The sequence below is a fragment of the Phalacrocorax carbo genome, chromosome 13 (genome assembly GCF_963921805.1).
Source record: "Phalacrocorax carbo chromosome 13, bPhaCar2.1, whole genome shotgun sequence".
Classification (NCBI taxonomy): domain Eukaryota; kingdom Metazoa; phylum Chordata; class Aves; order Suliformes; family Phalacrocoracidae; genus Phalacrocorax; species Phalacrocorax carbo.
The window spans coordinates 12,131,609-12,148,841 of record NC_087525.1 but is presented as its reverse complement, the minus strand read 5'-3'; the positions used below and the strand labels follow the sequence as shown (position 1 = coordinate 12,148,841).

Genomic DNA, 17,233 nt, shown 5'->3' with positions numbered 1-17,233 from the left:
TCTGCGGAGGCCAGGGCGGCCTCGCCTCCCCCGCCCTGCCCTGCCGGCGGCACGCAGGGTGCGGGACCCCGCTCGAAATGGCGGCGGCAGGTGCCGGTCAGCGCCCTCTGCCCTGCGTGGAGGGCGGCGGCGGCGCGCGAGTGACGCTCTAGTGACATGCAGGCTTGCGTAAGGCAGAGCCCGCCCCGCGGCGGCTTCTAGAATGTTCCCTGCCCTTATCAAAAATGGCCGCCGCGCACGTCACAGAGGTGCAGGGAGTCGCTGCACCCGGCCTCCTCGAGCCAATGGCGTTTGCCCGCTCCGGAGTCACGTGGGGTGAGCGAGCCAGTCAGCGGGAGCGAGGGGCGCGGCCTGACGTCACTTCTGGTCCCGTGGCGTCGCTCGGGGTGTCGGGCCGCGCGCGGGGCAGGAGCGGGGCCGGTGGGGCCGGGCGGGCGAGGAGCGGCGGCGCAGGTGCGTGGGGACGGGCGGGGGGCGGGAGCGGGGCCCGGGTGTGGGGTGGGTCGGGTCGGGTCTCCGTCTCTCGAGCCGCAGTGACGTGGCAGTGCTCCCTTCCCGCTCTGTGTGTGCTGGGGTGGGGGTGGGGGCTTGCTTTGCTCTTTACCCTCTGCTGGCTGTCGTCCTTAATGTAATGCTTGAAGTTGTTTTGCTCCAAATACTGTTGAAAAAAAATAAATAAATAAACCCCCAGAGTTATCACGGCAAGTTCCTGCAAACTCTGTCATCCCGGCGGAGGAGGGGGTTCGGTGGCGGAAGCAGGATGTTTCCGAAAGCACTTCCCCTTACAATAGCAGGATGATCGTAACTGAGCTTCAAAGCAGTGCGACCTTTTCTAGCAGCAGGTTTATTTTCTCGCTTTCTCTTCGTGGGCAGTCCTCGCTGTCCCGTGCTGTGGGTGCTCGTTTCTCCTGCGCGTTTAAAGTTACTTTTATTTAAAATGCTTTTAATTTGTATTGGACGCTGCACATGTAAGCTGTGAACGGTTATTCGAAGAAACGTGCTGGTAGTTGGGGTGACTCGCAGTATCAGAGGCTGTATCGTAATCAAAGTACCTCTAACTGCAAGGACTCAGGGTTTTTTATGTGTTATTTATGCAGGTAAGATGGTGGGTTTAATGCTGCCTATAGAGTGCACAGGCTGGTGTTGGCTTATGGTGTCGATTTGCCCGTGATCAGCGTCGCTGCTCTGTGGTCAAAACTGCACAAGATGACCTGAACTTGTGTTCTGGGCTGTGACCTTGACCGAATGCTATGTCTATAAAGCTAATTAATTATTCAAAGTATGGCTTAAAACTTCTGTTAAACAACTTCTACCGTACATGCTACGCTATTTACTTATTTGGGTTCATACTTAACTGAAGTTTACATAAATTTGGAGCATCTTTTTGAACATCTATTTGGAGGGCAGAGGACTCATGCAGTGCTATGGCTCATGATGAGAGTCAGCTGCCAAAGTAACTCAAACATAAGGCCTATCAAGGGTCTTAACATAATTTATATGTATGAAAAGCGGTATGTTCTCCTGTTTTCAGGTAAATTGTGAGAGATAAGTCAGATAGAAATGGGAGACAAATAGAGGTAGAACAGAGTTATACTGCATATTTAAGAAGTTCTAGCTCTATTTACAGTACTCTAGTGGTAATGCTATTTCCGTTACTACTTAGGCTCCAATACGCTACGTCCTGTAACTGTACCTTGTTGTCCAAAAACCATCTAACAAAACACTAAAGCCTATTTTCTCCTGTACTTGCAGGACCACAGCATATTAAATTACCTAAGCAACCATGCTGGCTGCAAGGCTAGTATGTGTGAGGGCATTATCATGCCAGACTATCAGCCCCACCGTTACTCGGGCTTCCCCAGCTTTGAGGAACTCCAATATACAAGCATACAGGCTGTGGCAGCCTAACCAGGTACAGTCATTCTCTTTTTAATGGTTCTGACTGCTGATGTTTTAGAAAGTTGAGTGTTTTGCCAGAAGAATCACTTTGCAGTGGAGTACCTGTTTTGAACGATCACAAGCGTTGTGCTTGTTTGAGGTACCTGCTCTAATTTACTGAAGGAAGAGTGTTACTCAATCAAAAACAAGGTTTTAAAGTGCAATTAAAATAATATCTTCTGTTCTAGTGACTATTTTCCCATTGAAATTACTGGAAAAAGAACTTAAAGGAGGTGGGTAGTGTTGGACAAGCCTTACTGATTAAGGTGGGAGGAGCAGAAACTCTTGTCTGACCTCCTCCTAGTTCCTTGTTTCTGAGTAAGAGTCTTAAATATAATATTAAAGTTAAAACTTCCCTTTCAGAGACTTTAGTCTCAATATGCATTTAGAGGTGTAGCCCAGGTTAGAGCAATTTCTGAACTATTGCAGGACTATTGTGGGTCTTACCAGCAGTTTTAAAAACTGGACTGTCATTATCCTAAGACACTGTTTAAACTTGTTAGAAGATGTTTCACTTTTGCTTTCTGCCCAGGTAACTCACAACTGCTAGGTGGCACCGCTCTTTTGCCATCATCTTGGTGAAAGTGCTAGTGCCAAATTCTTCACCTTGTTTGTGACTTCCTCTTAAACACAGAAAACTGTTCTAAGCATCCAAAGTCTGTTGGTGTGCTGAGGTTTTTTTGTAGGGGTGTGTGTGTTTTCCTGTTGGTGGGAGGGTTTTTTTTTTTGATGCTGGTTTTATTTCTGTGGTGAGTGCTACATAATTACAGTGTCAGGTAGATTTCATTAGATGCAAATCACAACAAACCTGACGTGTTTTGGTAAAGTTCCTGAATTTGATTGTTCTGATAGCTCATAATAGCAATGTGTGTGGATTTCAGGTTTTAGTGTTAAAACAAACTGTCAGTTCTGAGTGAGCCCTTGATTGCTCAGGTACCTGTACAACTACTTAGACATTCCCAGAAAAAAATGGTAAGGAAATTAAAAAGTTGTTTCTGAACTTAAATAGGAGTTTATTTTCTATTGCTCTTGCAGCTTGCTAAGTCTTTGAGGAGCATGCTAGATCTATTTAGAGCTTGTCAGCCTTAAAAATCTTCAGTTTATAGGGCTTTATTCAAGGTTTGCTTTCTAAATCAAGGCTAGAGTTGAAAGCAAATAATTCATGCTGCTTCTCCAAATTTAGTGTCTGTACAGTGTAAGTATTGTGCAAGACTATTTCTTTATATAAAAGTGTTTACATAAAGTGTTTTTGTGTAGAAAGCAGAAGAGTTGTTTTTTAAATAAAGGTGTCAAGAGTATGTTTTTACATTTAAAAAAAAAAAAAAAAGCCGTATGGCCTTGTTTAATACAGTGGCCTGGAGTAGGAGAAATGCAAACTAAAAACTTCAGCTTCTGAAATTCACTGCTTTGGTTCTGTACTTCTAGAATGTGCGAATGTTATTCACAAAGCTTCCTAAACTTTAATGTTCACTTGTTTTCTATGAGCGCAGCCACTTCGTGTCTTTGGGAGGTAAGCACAGGTTAATAACAGACTATGTAGCAATTTTATTTGTAACAAGTAAATTGCTAAGAAACGTGTTCAGTTTTATTTCATTGAATCTTTTCTTATGTTACTTCTGAATCTAACAGTGCTATGCTACCAGAGTAAGAACAGGTGTGAGGCGTGGAAAAATTGGCCAGGAAATTAAAGAAGCCGCATTTGAGCCATCTGCAGAAACGGCACTGAAAGGTAGAGTAGCTCTGCTTTAGATACTGAAAATCTTTGAAGCTTAACTTAAACCTTCCTTGAAAAGAATCTGTTTCCTTCAAACTATTAAAGAGAGTGAGAATATTGTTTTATATGTAGCTTTCCTCAGTGATCTCCCTCAAACGACTGGAGACAATTTCTCCGCTTGTCTTTCCTGGTAAAGTTTAAAGCTGCAAATATGTCACAGTGTAGAGAGATTTTTTGATGTCTCTACTTTAAGCTGCTTTTGAGAACTATTAAGTCAAAAACAGTTGTCCCGTAACGGAGACATGTTTGCAGATATTAAAAAAACACAGCAACACTTGCTTTGCTACATCTCCTTTGTATATGGTTTAAAGGAAGGATTTTTCTACAGTGTGTACAGTTTGCAAAAAAAAAGAAAAGTTTCTGGTGCTACTGTTTTTGTAAGGCACTGGCTTACTGTGCTTGCTAGCAGATCTGGTGTGGATCGTAATTTCAGTAGATCACAAAGGGACTTCTTTAGATAGCAGTCCAGCAGAACAGACTTGTGAATGTCCTACGCTAGCATTGAATTGACAAATGAAGTATAGGTAGATTGGCTAGGTAGTGTCTTGGCAATAACGTATTAGGAAAAATTGTGGTCTTAAAGACAGTTATACAACTGAAGGTATTTGGTCTCAGCTGTTCTTGCCATTCTGTCAACTGTTACTTCAATTTTAACGGTGTTTTATGATCGATACTTGCATTTGCAGCGGTAGCCTAATATGTGGCACACACGCAGTACGTCTGAAAATCAGACAGTAGAAACCAATAGTACATCACGTGTTGTTATCCATGAGCTTTGGAAATCCCTTTTTAAACTGATTAGGATCTAATTGGTACTGAAGAGCTCTTGAAGGAGTGAGCATTAAAGGCAGATGAGTGAGAAAGCAGGCCCCAATGTCCGTTTTTTTTCCAGTTGGAGAAAAGCAAGTATAGCAAGTTGAGTAATGGAATGGCACACAAAATCAGCTGGCAGGTGAGCTCGTCTGTTGGAGAACCTGTTACCTGGTTTTGTGTTGGGATTCTTGTCGTTGTAACGAAGGTCAGTAAACCTGGCACGTTACTAGCTGCTCTCTTTATTTCTTACTCTGTTTTATGACACTACGTTGTGTTGGTAGGCTGCATCTAGAGTTTTTCATGCCTAGCTCACTGAGAACTGGTAACTCAGTGACTTGAAGTGGTGCTATAAGAAGGAAGCCTGACATGGGTCAGCTATTGTAGATAGAACAAAACTCATGTGAGGATGTCATTAACTAACCAAGAAAAAGCATTCATGAGAGCATGGATTTTTTTTTTTTCTTTATACAGCTGATCGCCTGGGGAAATTTGTTGTTGCTGGAGGGGCTGCAGTTGGCCTGGGGGCCCTCTGTTACTATGGAATGGGCATGTCCAGTGAGATCGGAGCTATTGAAAGAGCTGTGTAAGTAAGATGGTTTACTGTTTTCAGTAAAGAGTGTATTAAGTGAATCTCCCTCTTCTTTATATCTGTCTCTCCTTTAGCTGGTATCAGCCAGCGTACACGCAGCTTACATATTTTTTTTTTAAGCTCTGAACAGAAAGCTGACTGTGATGGCAAAACTGTATAGTTACTTGGACTTAAAAGATGGTTAGTGATAAGCGTGGGCTTGGGAGTAGTAAGTGCTGGAGTCATTATGCTTTGCTTATTCTGCATTTACATTTGGAAGTGGCCGTCCATGTTCATACCGAACACTTGCTAGTTGTATCAATGAGAAGCTTTTCATTGATATGGATATCTATAATTTTTTTCTACGCAAGCCTTGAAGTAATGGGTGAAAAGGGTAAAATGGGAAAATGTGCACTATGTTTAAGTTTGGTGTTAGCAGGGAAAGTTTCCTGTCCTTGGTGTGACCAAATCATACTGCAGAAACTTTCATTCATGCCTAGGTCTGTTGCTATGGTTAGAGCTCTTAAAATGACATTCGTGCCTTGTGGTGTCAGATAATCATGTGCACTGTGACTCAGCGATTTGTGAGCTGCTGAGCAGGCTGCCTAGTGCTCAGTACACACAGCGTGTGGGCACTTTTTCTTAAACTTGGTGCATATGCACCATTCTCTATTTTTCTATAGTTAAAAATTATTTGCTGTTCTGTTTCCTGTGTATGCTTCCTCCTTAGAATTGAACTATAATTGGCATTATTTGTAATTTGCAGTGTTTCTAGAGAGTTATGTTAGACCAGCAAGATTTAAAAGTCCAACCTACTGTTGTAGGGTAAACTCATGGCAAAAGTTGCTAGAGCACACCATTTATGAAACCTCCCTTATATCCATAGCTATGAATGTAATTAACAGCCTGTGTTTTTAATTGGGCTTCATTCATAGAACAGCTATGTATACGTTTATTTTTCAGTATTTGGCCGCAGTACGTGAAAGACAGAATTCAGTCTACTTACATGTACTTTGCGGGAAGCATTGGCTTGACGGCACTCTCGGCTGTAGCAGTAAGCAGGTCTCCGGCACTCATGAGCCTTATGACAAAAGGCTCCTGGCTGGTAAGCTTATGTTATAAAAATAAAAACATTTACTGAGAAAAGACCCAAATGTGACGGTTGATATAAAAAATTTGAAATGCAAGCGACTTGGTGAAAAGTGAGGCAAGACTAGTGTCCTTATCCATAAAGACTACTTAAGCATCCTAAGGATATTTTATGATTTAAGATTTGGTGATTCTAATTACGTGCTGACATGCACCTTCCCTACTTTGATAGTTTGTCAAAGGCAAGCTATGTGAGCAAAAACACGACTATGCTATCCTTACCAGCTATAGGCAAGTAAGCACCTGTTACAAGTAGCCATCTGAGGCTAATAACGCTGTTTCTACCGCTTTATAAAAATGGAAACTGAGGTCCCTGTGTGTTCTTTCTCCTCCCTGCGCTCTTCTGTATAGCTCTTTGAAAGCTGTCTCCTGTTTGCCGAGGCTGAAATGATGCTGGTAGGCAAATTATCCAGGCAAACTGCTTACAGAACGTGTCTGCTTGGTGCATTTTCCATGTGTTAAGTGGAGCAGAACGATAATAGTCCAATGCCAACACCTACATAATTTTACAGAGATTAAATTAATAATGTATCGTTGCTGATAAAGCAAAGTTCTATGTTTCTGACCAGTTTCCTAGCTGCTGCATGATTCCGCTCAGAATTAACCAGGAAGAGGAGGCAATGAGGTTTAAAAATCATTGGTAGCAAAACGGAGTATTGGCTTTAGGTGGAGAAACGTACAAGAAAAAAGTAAGGCTAATATTTCAGGTACCTGTAGGATTAGAGTAAGGTGCGGAACCATATGTTTTCCTTCGCTTACCTTAAACAACTAAGAGACTGGTGCCATCTTACCACTAAACTTCAATTCCTAGAAAGCTCAGTAAAAGTAAAATGGGAATTACTGCAAGCTAGGATCTGCAAAGGTTTGACTGTAACCTTACAGGAATAAAACTGACAAATGCTCCAGTTTTGAATTAGGTTGCTCTTTGTGGAATTACGCTGTTGTCTTTTAGACTACAAGGTCACAACAGAAACTGTATGTCCTAATGCTAACTTGAGCTCTGTAATGCTGCTTTTTACAGGCAATAGGTGCAACTTTTGCAGCAATGATTGGTGCTGGAATGTTGGTCAGGTCCATATCCTATGAAGACAGTCCAGGAGCTAAACATCTGGCTTGGATGATGCATTCAGGTATGCGATGTAGTGTTCTTTGTAGGGTGTCTGTGCTTTAGCGTGACCAGGTTCTTACTTTAACGAAACTTTGGCTTTAAGGTAAATTTTTGTATACTGCTGTAGGAGAGTTAAGATTTTTCAGAAACCAATGAGAACTCCTGAATGTCAGGAAGGTTTCTTAAGCATCCTTAACAGAGCTCTTAATATTTTTCAGGACTTCCTAAAAGTCATGCTCAAGTTAAGCGTGCGATATGTATGTGCCACATTGGATAGAGCTAATTGGCGTCATAGCTGCTTTGGTTTCGTGGCTGCTTTCTGGTACTACAGCTTTTGTAAGCACTATTGTTCTGTAAGCACTTACTGTTCTTCAGCTGTACGGTGTAGGAAAGTATTTGAAAACTTGATGAGAAAAAAGAGATTTTAGTAATAAACTGCAGCTTCTTAGATACAGGTTCCCATCGGGTACGTAAACTGTGAGTACAGATCAGTTTCTCACTAACGATGCCTACTTCAAATAACAACAGCTATTATTTTTCAGAACTGTTTTGCTAGAAATAATTTATGGTTCAGGGAAGACACGTGGATGTTAGGCACTGGAATCACATTTGCCTCTCGAGAACTAACTTTTCTACCAAGAAGTAACTGTGTTTACTTTAGTGACTCTTATTAATTTAAACAACCTAATGTGATACTAATGGACTAGCTAGAGGTTTCATACAAGACTCTAGCAAAAAAAATCTGACTTAGATTTCTGCTACAACAATTAGTTAAGGCAACTGTCCTGCTTCACATTGCTGAGTGCTCCTATGGCTATTATGTAGTTGATTAGTCTATGCGAAGTGTCTCTTACCAGCTCTGTTTTGAACAGATGAATATGTTGACTTTTGTTAGTCTTTCTTCCAAAGACCAGCTCCTTGAGGTACTCTCCAGAGATAGATGAAAGTAGGTCATAGAATCTAAGGTTGCCAATGTACTGTGCTCCCTTCTAAATAGCCGTACAATCAAGCGCACTGTTACTTTGTCATGTAAGTACATTAGTTTGAGCCATGTTATCTGACTGGGGAATAAAACAAATTTGTTTTGGCAGGTGGTGTTTTTACCAGAACTGTTCCAGATCTTACGGGTGCTTTGTTTTCTCTTGGCTAGGTGTCATGGGTGCAGTGGTGGCTCCTCTAGCCTTCTTGGGTGGTCCTTTGCTGATCAGAGCTGCCTGGTATACCGCTGGAATCGTCGGAGGGCTCTCAACTGTGGCCATGTGTGCTCCGAGTGAAAAATTTCTGAACATGGGAGGACCACTTGGAATAGGCTTGGGCTTTGTTCTTGCCTCTTCCATTGGTAAAATACTGTTTTAATACTGTTAGATACAGTGGATTATAAACTTCAGCTGCTAAGATGCAGCTCACATGTAATTGCAGACTGGTCTGTCCAGTTAAGGTTGGCCTTAAATAGCCCTTGCCAACCCTAGCACAGCAGAAAATACTCTGAAATTTGTTCTTGCAAACAAACATGAAGTTACAGTTCTGGCAACTGTATACCTGACAAATGGCCAATAGTGGTGGCTTATGTTTTTAGTTACTGCCAGTGACTAAGGAACGTAATGTTAGCTCTTGATTCACTACTTCTCCCTTAGGTGTTTTAGGCATCGTTGTAGTCCCAGGGACAGAAGTACTTTCACATGGAGAAACATACACACGATTCCCATGGGTGTTCAAAATTACTGAATTAGGTTGTATATATGACATCTACGGCTCGTGTGTTAAAGCTCTTGGTATCAAAAATACACCACAGATCGAGAGTTGAATACTCTCTGAAAAACAAGTGCTTGGGCAGCTGAAGTCTGACCCAGCTCAAAGTAGCGGGTACACATAGTAGCTTTCTTTAACACTAATGTATGTTCTTCTCCAGGATCCATGTTCTTGCCTCCTACTTCTGCTTTTGGTGCTGGCTTATATTCAGTAGCTGTTTATGGTGGATTGGTACTCTTCGGCATGTTCCTGCTCTACGATACGCAGCATGTTATCAAGCGTGCTGAAACTATTCCGTATTATGGAGTAACAAAATATGATCCGATCAATGCGTAAGTGTTCCGTGTTAGCACAGCTGATCCCAATGTCTGTGTAAGAACTTGCTTCAAGCTATACTGAAGTAGGCTTTTAGAACAGCCAGACCTTTTGTTTACTGTACAAAAGTGTATTGCTGTTAAATGTGAAGAATCAGAGTGTTTTAAAAATAAAATGCGAAAATAGCTAGTGGAGTTAAAACTGAAGCCATCTGCCTGAAATGAAACAGGATTGAATATGTGGCATCACGTGTTTCCAGCAGTACATTCTAAAAAGTATTTTTGTTTTCTGAAGTATCGCTGGGATAATTTATAGCTGCTTTCTGAAAATATCTGTTAACACTTTTTATCTGGACTGATGTTAACTCTTTCATAGTCACTTAATATCCACTAGTCTTTGTCTCTAAATAAATAAGGTTCAACAGTGTGATAGATAGGGAAAGGAGGATTGAGGACTCTCAGTAAAGAGCAAGTCTGACTAACAGACTTGTAAATGTTGTCCGTCGGACCTTAGGTGAATTGTTCACCTCCTTGATTCTGGTTTCTTGTACTTGAAATAGAATAATACTGACCTTCTTCAAAATGCTTGGAGATAAAGCGATAGAAGCACAGCATCAAATTAGAGGGCTACTGTATGAGAAGAGTGTACTGTATGAGAAGAGTGTGCTGTCTGTTACGACTCCTGTATATAGTTCCTCGTGGCAGAGATGGTAGAACAAAAATACATGTTTTTTTGACGTATCAAGAACTGACGATAATTGTAGTTGGGTTTTGTTACAGATGCTTCGTTGAAGGCTTTTAACGTTGAAGTATAAAGATGTGAAACACCAAATAATAATGATTTCTGTTCAACCGTGTTAACTTTGATTTCCTGTTTCCTAGGTGCATGGGTATCTACACAGACACACTGAACATCTTCATTCGGGTGGCCACCATGCTTGCGGGTGGTGGAGGTGGCAGGAGAAAGTAAACGGGGACTCCTCTTTGCAACTGTCTGACAGGCTACCTAGTGCACATACTAAATAAAAACTCATGGTTACAAGCAGTTCTGCTGCAAGTTTAAAGCATTTCAGCATATTGTTTCAGTGCAACGTAATTCAGACTTAATAGTTTTTCTTCAAACCCTTTCCATCTCTGTGTTTAAGATAGTGTGAACTGCTTCTGATTGCACATCGTTTTGGGAAAGTAAATTATTTTTAATATATGAGTAAAATAGTCTGTCTGCTTTTTAATGGGTTTGGCAGCAGTTCAACTCTTTTTTTTTTTTCTTTTTTTCAATGCTACTGCATAGTAAAGGAAGTAATTTCTAAACTGGTATCCCATATGCAGATAGGTAGGCAAGCTGCTTCATGAAATGCTGTTGAGATGCATCCGTTTTCAGTTAAGACTGCATAAATGGTATTTTAGTGATGCATTAAGAACTGAATAAATTGGATATGGCACTAAATGCAGTAAGGACTTCTGCCTGGGCAGAGGTTCCGGAAAGGTTTAAGCAGTTGTCAGAAATGCGTTGGATTTAACAGGTGAGGTGACCAAAAAGTATAAAGGAGACAAGGCGAGGAAACTATGTGGCATTTGTCCCACGTGAGCTTCAGTCTTTCTGGAGTACACATGAGAACTCCTTGCTTTAATGGATATAATAGCTAGGTTCTTTTGATACCTGATTTATCAAACTGCTGGATAGCAATAGAGGTGTTTCTTTCTTCCAGTGACTAAATGTCAGTATTGCAGATGAAGCCTCGTCCTTCAGAAGAGCTCCTAGTGCTCATCTCTTAAAAGCTTTTACAGTTGGCACGGAGAGAAGGAATTGAGGCTGGCCTGCTGTAAACCCAAGTATCATAAATTTATTATACTGTTGTATGCTTTAGTCTGTTCCTAACTCTTGTCCAAGTTGGTATGTTTACCTTGGTTGAAAAGAAGTAGTCCCTATCAGTGAAATTGATTTAACATTAAGAAATTTATCCTTCCCAAGGTCTATTGCTATATGTTGGAATAAAAGGTGAGTTCTTGGGCACAAGGAAGTTTTGAGCCGATGTCAACAACTCAGACTTTCGATTTCTGGTAAATGTGCTATGTTTATGTATTGACTTATGGAACAATAAAATTCTAGCCTCACAAGTTGACTGCTCTCACTTTCTGTGTGTTAAAAGAAATATTTTAGTACCCCTGCAGTAATAACTTGGTGAAGAGTACTATAAATATTTTTTGGCTATGATTTCCTTTGTAAGAGAGTACAGAGTGTTCCTCTGTAAAAAATCCTCAAAGAAGATACCCAGTTTCACTGGCTAGCATCTCTTTGGGGATGTTTCCCCGATGGAAGACACTGATCTACACTTGCTTGAAGTGGTTCCATTAGTGTAACCTGTTGGCGACTGACTACAGCCAGTGCTGCTTTTCTGTCTCTCGTATACTGCAGTGTTTTTAGTCCCTTCAATCGTAGGGAAGAAACAGTGGATTGTGAAGACCTTTGTTGCAACTCCTTTGTGCCCAAAGATTATACAGCACAATCTAGTTCCTGGCACTGTTACAGCTCAAGGAAAATCTAGTACTTGGATGGAAAAAATCTCTGGATCATGTCAAGTGTAAGTAGCCTGTTTAGAGCGTTTTATCTTTTTAAGCAATTTCATATGCTTACTCGCTTTTTACATACTGCTGCTGTAGCTGAACACAGCAGTGTGCTTGTCCTCAAATTCTGAAATCTGCAGGGAGCAGTCTTGCAACCAATCTCTAATATTTGTGCCTGTAAAAACTGAAAACTCGGGCAAAACTCTGATCGTGTAGATTCTGAGGACAGCATTTGAGGCTGACTATGAACCAAGAGAGGGATCCTGGGTGGTTTGAAACAGTAAGGTGTGGAACATAGTACCCTACTTGAGGGAGTTGTTTGCATGGAAAGTGAGACCAACAGGAAGGTCTTTTAAGAAAAAACAGGCCAAATAGTGCCTGGTTTGTGCTCAGTCTTCTCAAGAGCTGTGGCTCGATGCCTGTGGGTTGAGATGGTATCAATAGGAAAATACCCTGTTAGTGCTGTCTAGTGTGGGTCTCCAAAAAGGGAAAACCAAGATTTAAGAGTTGTTCCTTTACATTTGAAGTCTTAAGATCTATCGTAAGACAGCTCTAATTTGGGGAGGGATGAAAATCTAAAATGTGGTAGTTTGATAGGCACAAGAACAGGTGCCCATTTTTTCAGGGAGGGCACCTTGGCAGCGTGTGCTGGCGTGACATCGAGCTGCTCTTGGAATGCAAGCAGACAACTTGAAAACTTCCTAGAACTAAAAAACTGTTCAGATTTATCAATAGAACCTATTAGGGTGATGTTACTGTAAGCAATTTATTCTGTGGGTTTTTTTTGCCTCAGCTGAGACGTTTAATTGTAAAACTTCAGAGATTCTTTTAGGTAGGTATTAGGATCCATTAAGTATGTCTTGCTCAGCAGCTTTGAGAGCAAATACAGCTGAGGAAGAGATTTTTTTTATCTCCTAAACAACTAATAATTCCAGAATTAAATTAAATGCTTTATAGCCTAAATTTCATATCTGTAAAAGCTGATTAACGCTGTGGTTAGACCCTCTAATTCTTATTGTCCTGTTTCATATGCTTCTGTAAACTAGGAAGGGAAAATGGTTGTTACTCGAAGGGTATAAATTCATAGAAATCCAAACCTAGCTGAGGAGTAAAGCGTAATTTTTTCTTCTTGAATAAGGAGTGTTACTTATTTTGCTGACTTTATTTTGTCCTTTAGTTGGGGGGGGTGGTGGTGGTGGTGCCTTTGTTCATCATGTTATTGACGGTTATAAGAGGTTCTTTCCTCTTCTGATTCATTGTTGGGTCAGGTTGAAGAGCATTGTACGTAATTGTATTCCTGTATTGACTTTGAGTAAAGCCACATTACAGAATTTTGCTGGGTGTTTTTAAATAACTAAGTTTTAAGGGGAGGGAGAGAAATTGGTCACAAAAGCAAGCGAGATCAGATATTTTCATGGTTTCCGCTTTCAAGTAAATAATCTCATATTTACGGAAAACAAAGTGTTCATGTTTCTGAGTGAGTTTTAAGAAGTTTAGTATTGTTCAGCAAGAAGCAGCTTAAGCAGCCGCTTAATTGACAACAAATACAGGAGAAACACATATCTGTGTGTAAGTATATCGGGGAGGGGGGGGGAGGAATCGTAAGTTTTGTTAGCCAGAAACGGGACCGTATTACAATCATGACAAAATAGGGTAGAATGTAGGAGCACAGTTCGAAAGGGGAAATTTCTCAACTTGCCACAGGTTAATGGGGGTTGTGGTTAGTTCTCTTGAAGTCTTCAAGTCGGTTTTAGATCTCTTTCTGGGAGCAATGTTTTGGAATAGAAGTTACACAGGAGGTTGGGCTGGGCGGTTTGAGTTGTGGCCTTTTCTATGCTTGAGATGTAAAAGACTCTTCAGTTAGTAGTGGCACCTGAGAGTCTGTTTGATCAGTTAACTGGAGCAAGTCTGTCAAAAACACTCTACCCACTTGGACTATAGTTGCATCCATGAATTACAAGGGAAGAAAGGGGGGGTGAGGTGGAAAAGGTTTTCTGTTTTTTTTGTTTTACAGATAGTAAAACTGAGAATCTACAGTTTGGCTGCAGTGGATTCAGTCACATTGGTAGCTCATACCGATAAAGGCGGACAAAGATGTGTGCCATGTTTCCAGGTAGTCCAAGGCAGCAAGACTTGCTTCGAGAGCAACATGTTTGCCCTTTCGCATTGGAGCGTGTGTGTGGTGGTGGCATCTAACTGGGGAGTGGGGCAGACGTGGGTGCCCCACTGGGTGGGGAGTAGTACTTCCCCTGGCAGAGTCTGTAAGGACAACGGGGACAAAGAGCTCCACCAAAAAGAAGCCAGCAGTATTTCCAGGAGACAGGGAGATAAAAAAGCTAAGAGCTCCCTCCTTAGGTTCCACCTGTGGTTCAGCCAAGGTTCATGTAAACGCCACCTAAGATACAGTGGGGGAAGTGAGAAGGCAGAAAATGTTCTTAAGCAAAATGGAAATGGAAGACTAGAAGCAATGAGCTAGGGTCATTTTCAGATTTGCTCAGAAGAAGGAAAAGCCTTTAACAAATAAGGTTGAAGAATATACAAAATTGTAAGACAGGAGCGTGTCAGGAGAGTGGTTGGAGACAGGAGGTGGAATGAAAACAGATCACTATATAGCCTGCTAACCTGTGACTTCAGAGTCTGTCAGCTGGACGCCTGAGGCATTTGTACAATACTCTTCAAGGCATCATTTTTATGAAAGCAGCAGAAAAATGTCATATTACATCTTTGCAGTTGAAAAAAGGCTGTTGCTGTTTGCCAACGTGAGTTGGGGGCTGCGAAGGAAATCGAGTGCAGAGGTAAGTATTTCTGAATCATCCAGGGGAGTAAGGGAGGCATGCTTAGATTCACGTTACTAATACTTTATGTTCAAAAGCCACAAAGGATGTCTCTCAAAATCTTGAAAAAAGTAGTTTGTGTTCATATCATTAAATTAAGGCACGCTGCAGAGTGTCTTTTTGCACTTGCCAGAGAAACTAGATAAACCGTTAATGCTGTAGTCTTCATAGAGTCATTATTTCTGGAGGTGGTAGGCTAATATAAAATTCATTAATATTTTGTTACAAGCTCGTGCCATTCTAGGGAAGAATCTGCGTTTTGTATATGAGAATTTTTTCTAACCAGGTTGAAGCAGCTGCTTGTGGCATAAGGACAATAAAACAGTTGGAGCGAATGGTCTCGTTAAATTTAGAGAAAAATGAAACTAACTTTCGAGCTGTGAGAAGGCAGGGAGCATTAAGAACTTTCAGGATACAAAGTTAATTTAATTCGACCTAAACTAGTTATGGTGAGCCAACATAGTTCTCTGCGAATATGTGCTGGCCTCCATTTTCAAAGGGGAAGGGTGTATGGTGTAGAAACTTGCAGGCTGTAGTAGTGCTCGCTATGTTAGAGGCAGAAACGACAGCGTCCGGGATACAGTAACTAGCAAAGACCAGAATGAAGAGCAAGACTGAGATTATAATTTCTCCTAGGAGTTTATGGTGAGTTGGTAATCACTTAAGAGACTGTCCTGGAGCAGGGTTTAAAACACCTCTCACAGAGCCTTTTCGGCAAGAGTCCTGGCACTCCTCAGTTTGGGCCCTGCAAGTAAAGCCTCTGCAGAGCTGGGGGCCGACGTGCCCGTGAGCCTTGTGTGCGGTGTTTGTCGTCTCTAAGCTCTGTGTGTTCACTCTTCTGTCTCTTCACAGGTCACTCTTCTGCATAGCCTTGCTCTATTAAGGTACATACAGCCCTATTAAGGTAAATACAGCTTGTAGCTGTGTTTATTTTGCTTGGTTTTAACTTTCCTCCTGCAGGCAACATGGTGAACGTCACATAGCAGATGTGTCCCCTTCCACCCTGTTTTCTTACATGATTTCTGTTCTCTCCCTAGTCTCTCAAGGCCTTAGATGTGATAAGGGCCAGTTTATCTGGTAGCTGTAGGCTTCTAAACTCAGAGCGTACCGAAACGAGGCAAGGCTTCAATCCAAAAACATTTACATCGGATGCAGTGCTGTGTGTGCTATGTGTGAGGGAAACATTTTTCTTCTGGTGGTAGTCCGGTCCTCCAGTTCAAACAAGATGCGATGTAGGAAACTGTTTCTAACAGTTAATCTGCCAGAGCTCGCACCTCTGTGATGGGGTGATGAGAGGAGCTGTGTAGCCATCTCGTTATGGAAGCAGATCTGTTCCCACAGCGTGTCACTTCTTCCCCTATAGTAGGGAAAAACACAAGCACCTAACAGGGAGGATTATCTCTCTTGCCATTTACCATGGCTCTAAAAGATTTGTCCTTCTTTCCCCCCTCAGCTGCTGCCTGAGAAAGCACTTTTTTCTTTGCTTTTTCCTTCTTTCAGAAAGATGGTAGAAGAATAGAAGACGCTATCAGGTCTTCCATACAAAGCAGCTAGTCTGGTTGCCCAATGCTTAGTTCCAGAAAACTTAGTATGAGGAAATTATGTGGTACAATGAAAAATGTCTGGGCAGGCATCTCATTCCTCTTTTTCCCGAATAGATAAGGTGTTTAATTCAGCTGGCGAGCCTCCAAAGCAGAAAATAACGTGCAGCTGTCAGCCTCTAGGGCTTCTGGAAAGGTTTTGTGATTGATCTGCAAACTGATGTCTTAGAAATTTAGATAAACTCTGTCTGTACTGATCTGACAGGAGGTGTTTTCAGGGACAGCAGAAGGAGTTTGGCCACTGTGGCCTCTTCCTGGTTCTTCTGCACATTGTGGATATGCTGGTCATTTAACGCAACCAAAATCAGTTGGTAATATGATGTCCAGAACTTGAACTAAGGCGTTTAGAGACTAAATTTCTCTAATGGTATGAATTTCAACTTTTCTTCCTGCCAGCTCCTGCAGAGAGACTTTCATTCGAGGAGAAGGTTCCGTCATTTGATTTAGTGTCAGCTACTTGTGTCAGCCTGCGTGAGCTAAAGTCCCATGATCCAGTTCTCTGGGCACCATTTCAATGCAATGAACACAGTCTGTCCCCGAAAGCATTTCTTGTCACCTCAGTTGTATTTATGTGACTAGGAAGGAGTGGAAGAAAAACCACGTACTTCATCAACAGTGGTTTTACTTTTAGCTAGAGATCTGAGGAGCTAGAGCTCTGCTGAAGCTTTTATTGAGAGCCCAAGTTTTATCTGAGTCTGTCCTGCAAGAGACACAAATGACAGGAGAGTGAGCTTTTTGTATTTCAGTTCAGCTTGGTTTTCTTCTCGTTCCCTTGGAGCTCAAATATAATTCACAAACATATCTGGATAAACATATCTGA

At 41.6% G+C, this 17,233-nt stretch overlaps 1 protein-coding gene across 1 annotated transcript; it reads left to right on the top strand.

Moving 5' to 3' along the window:
• The first annotated feature begins 340 nt into the window (after positions 1-340).
• Positions 341-11,531, top strand: GHITM (growth hormone inducible transmembrane protein). Its single transcript, XM_064464846.1, has 9 exons — positions 341-453; positions 1,753-1,912; positions 3,568-3,667; positions 4,997-5,108; positions 6,057-6,198; positions 7,264-7,372; positions 8,501-8,689; positions 9,260-9,431; positions 10,296-11,531. The coding sequence occupies exons 2-9, from the start codon at positions 1,784-1,786 to the stop codon at positions 10,381-10,383; spliced, it is 1,041 nt and encodes a 346-aa protein (XP_064320916.1). The 5' UTR covers positions 341-453; positions 1,753-1,783; the 3' UTR covers positions 10,384-11,531.
• The last annotated feature ends 5,702 nt before the right edge of the window (positions 11,532-17,233 follow it).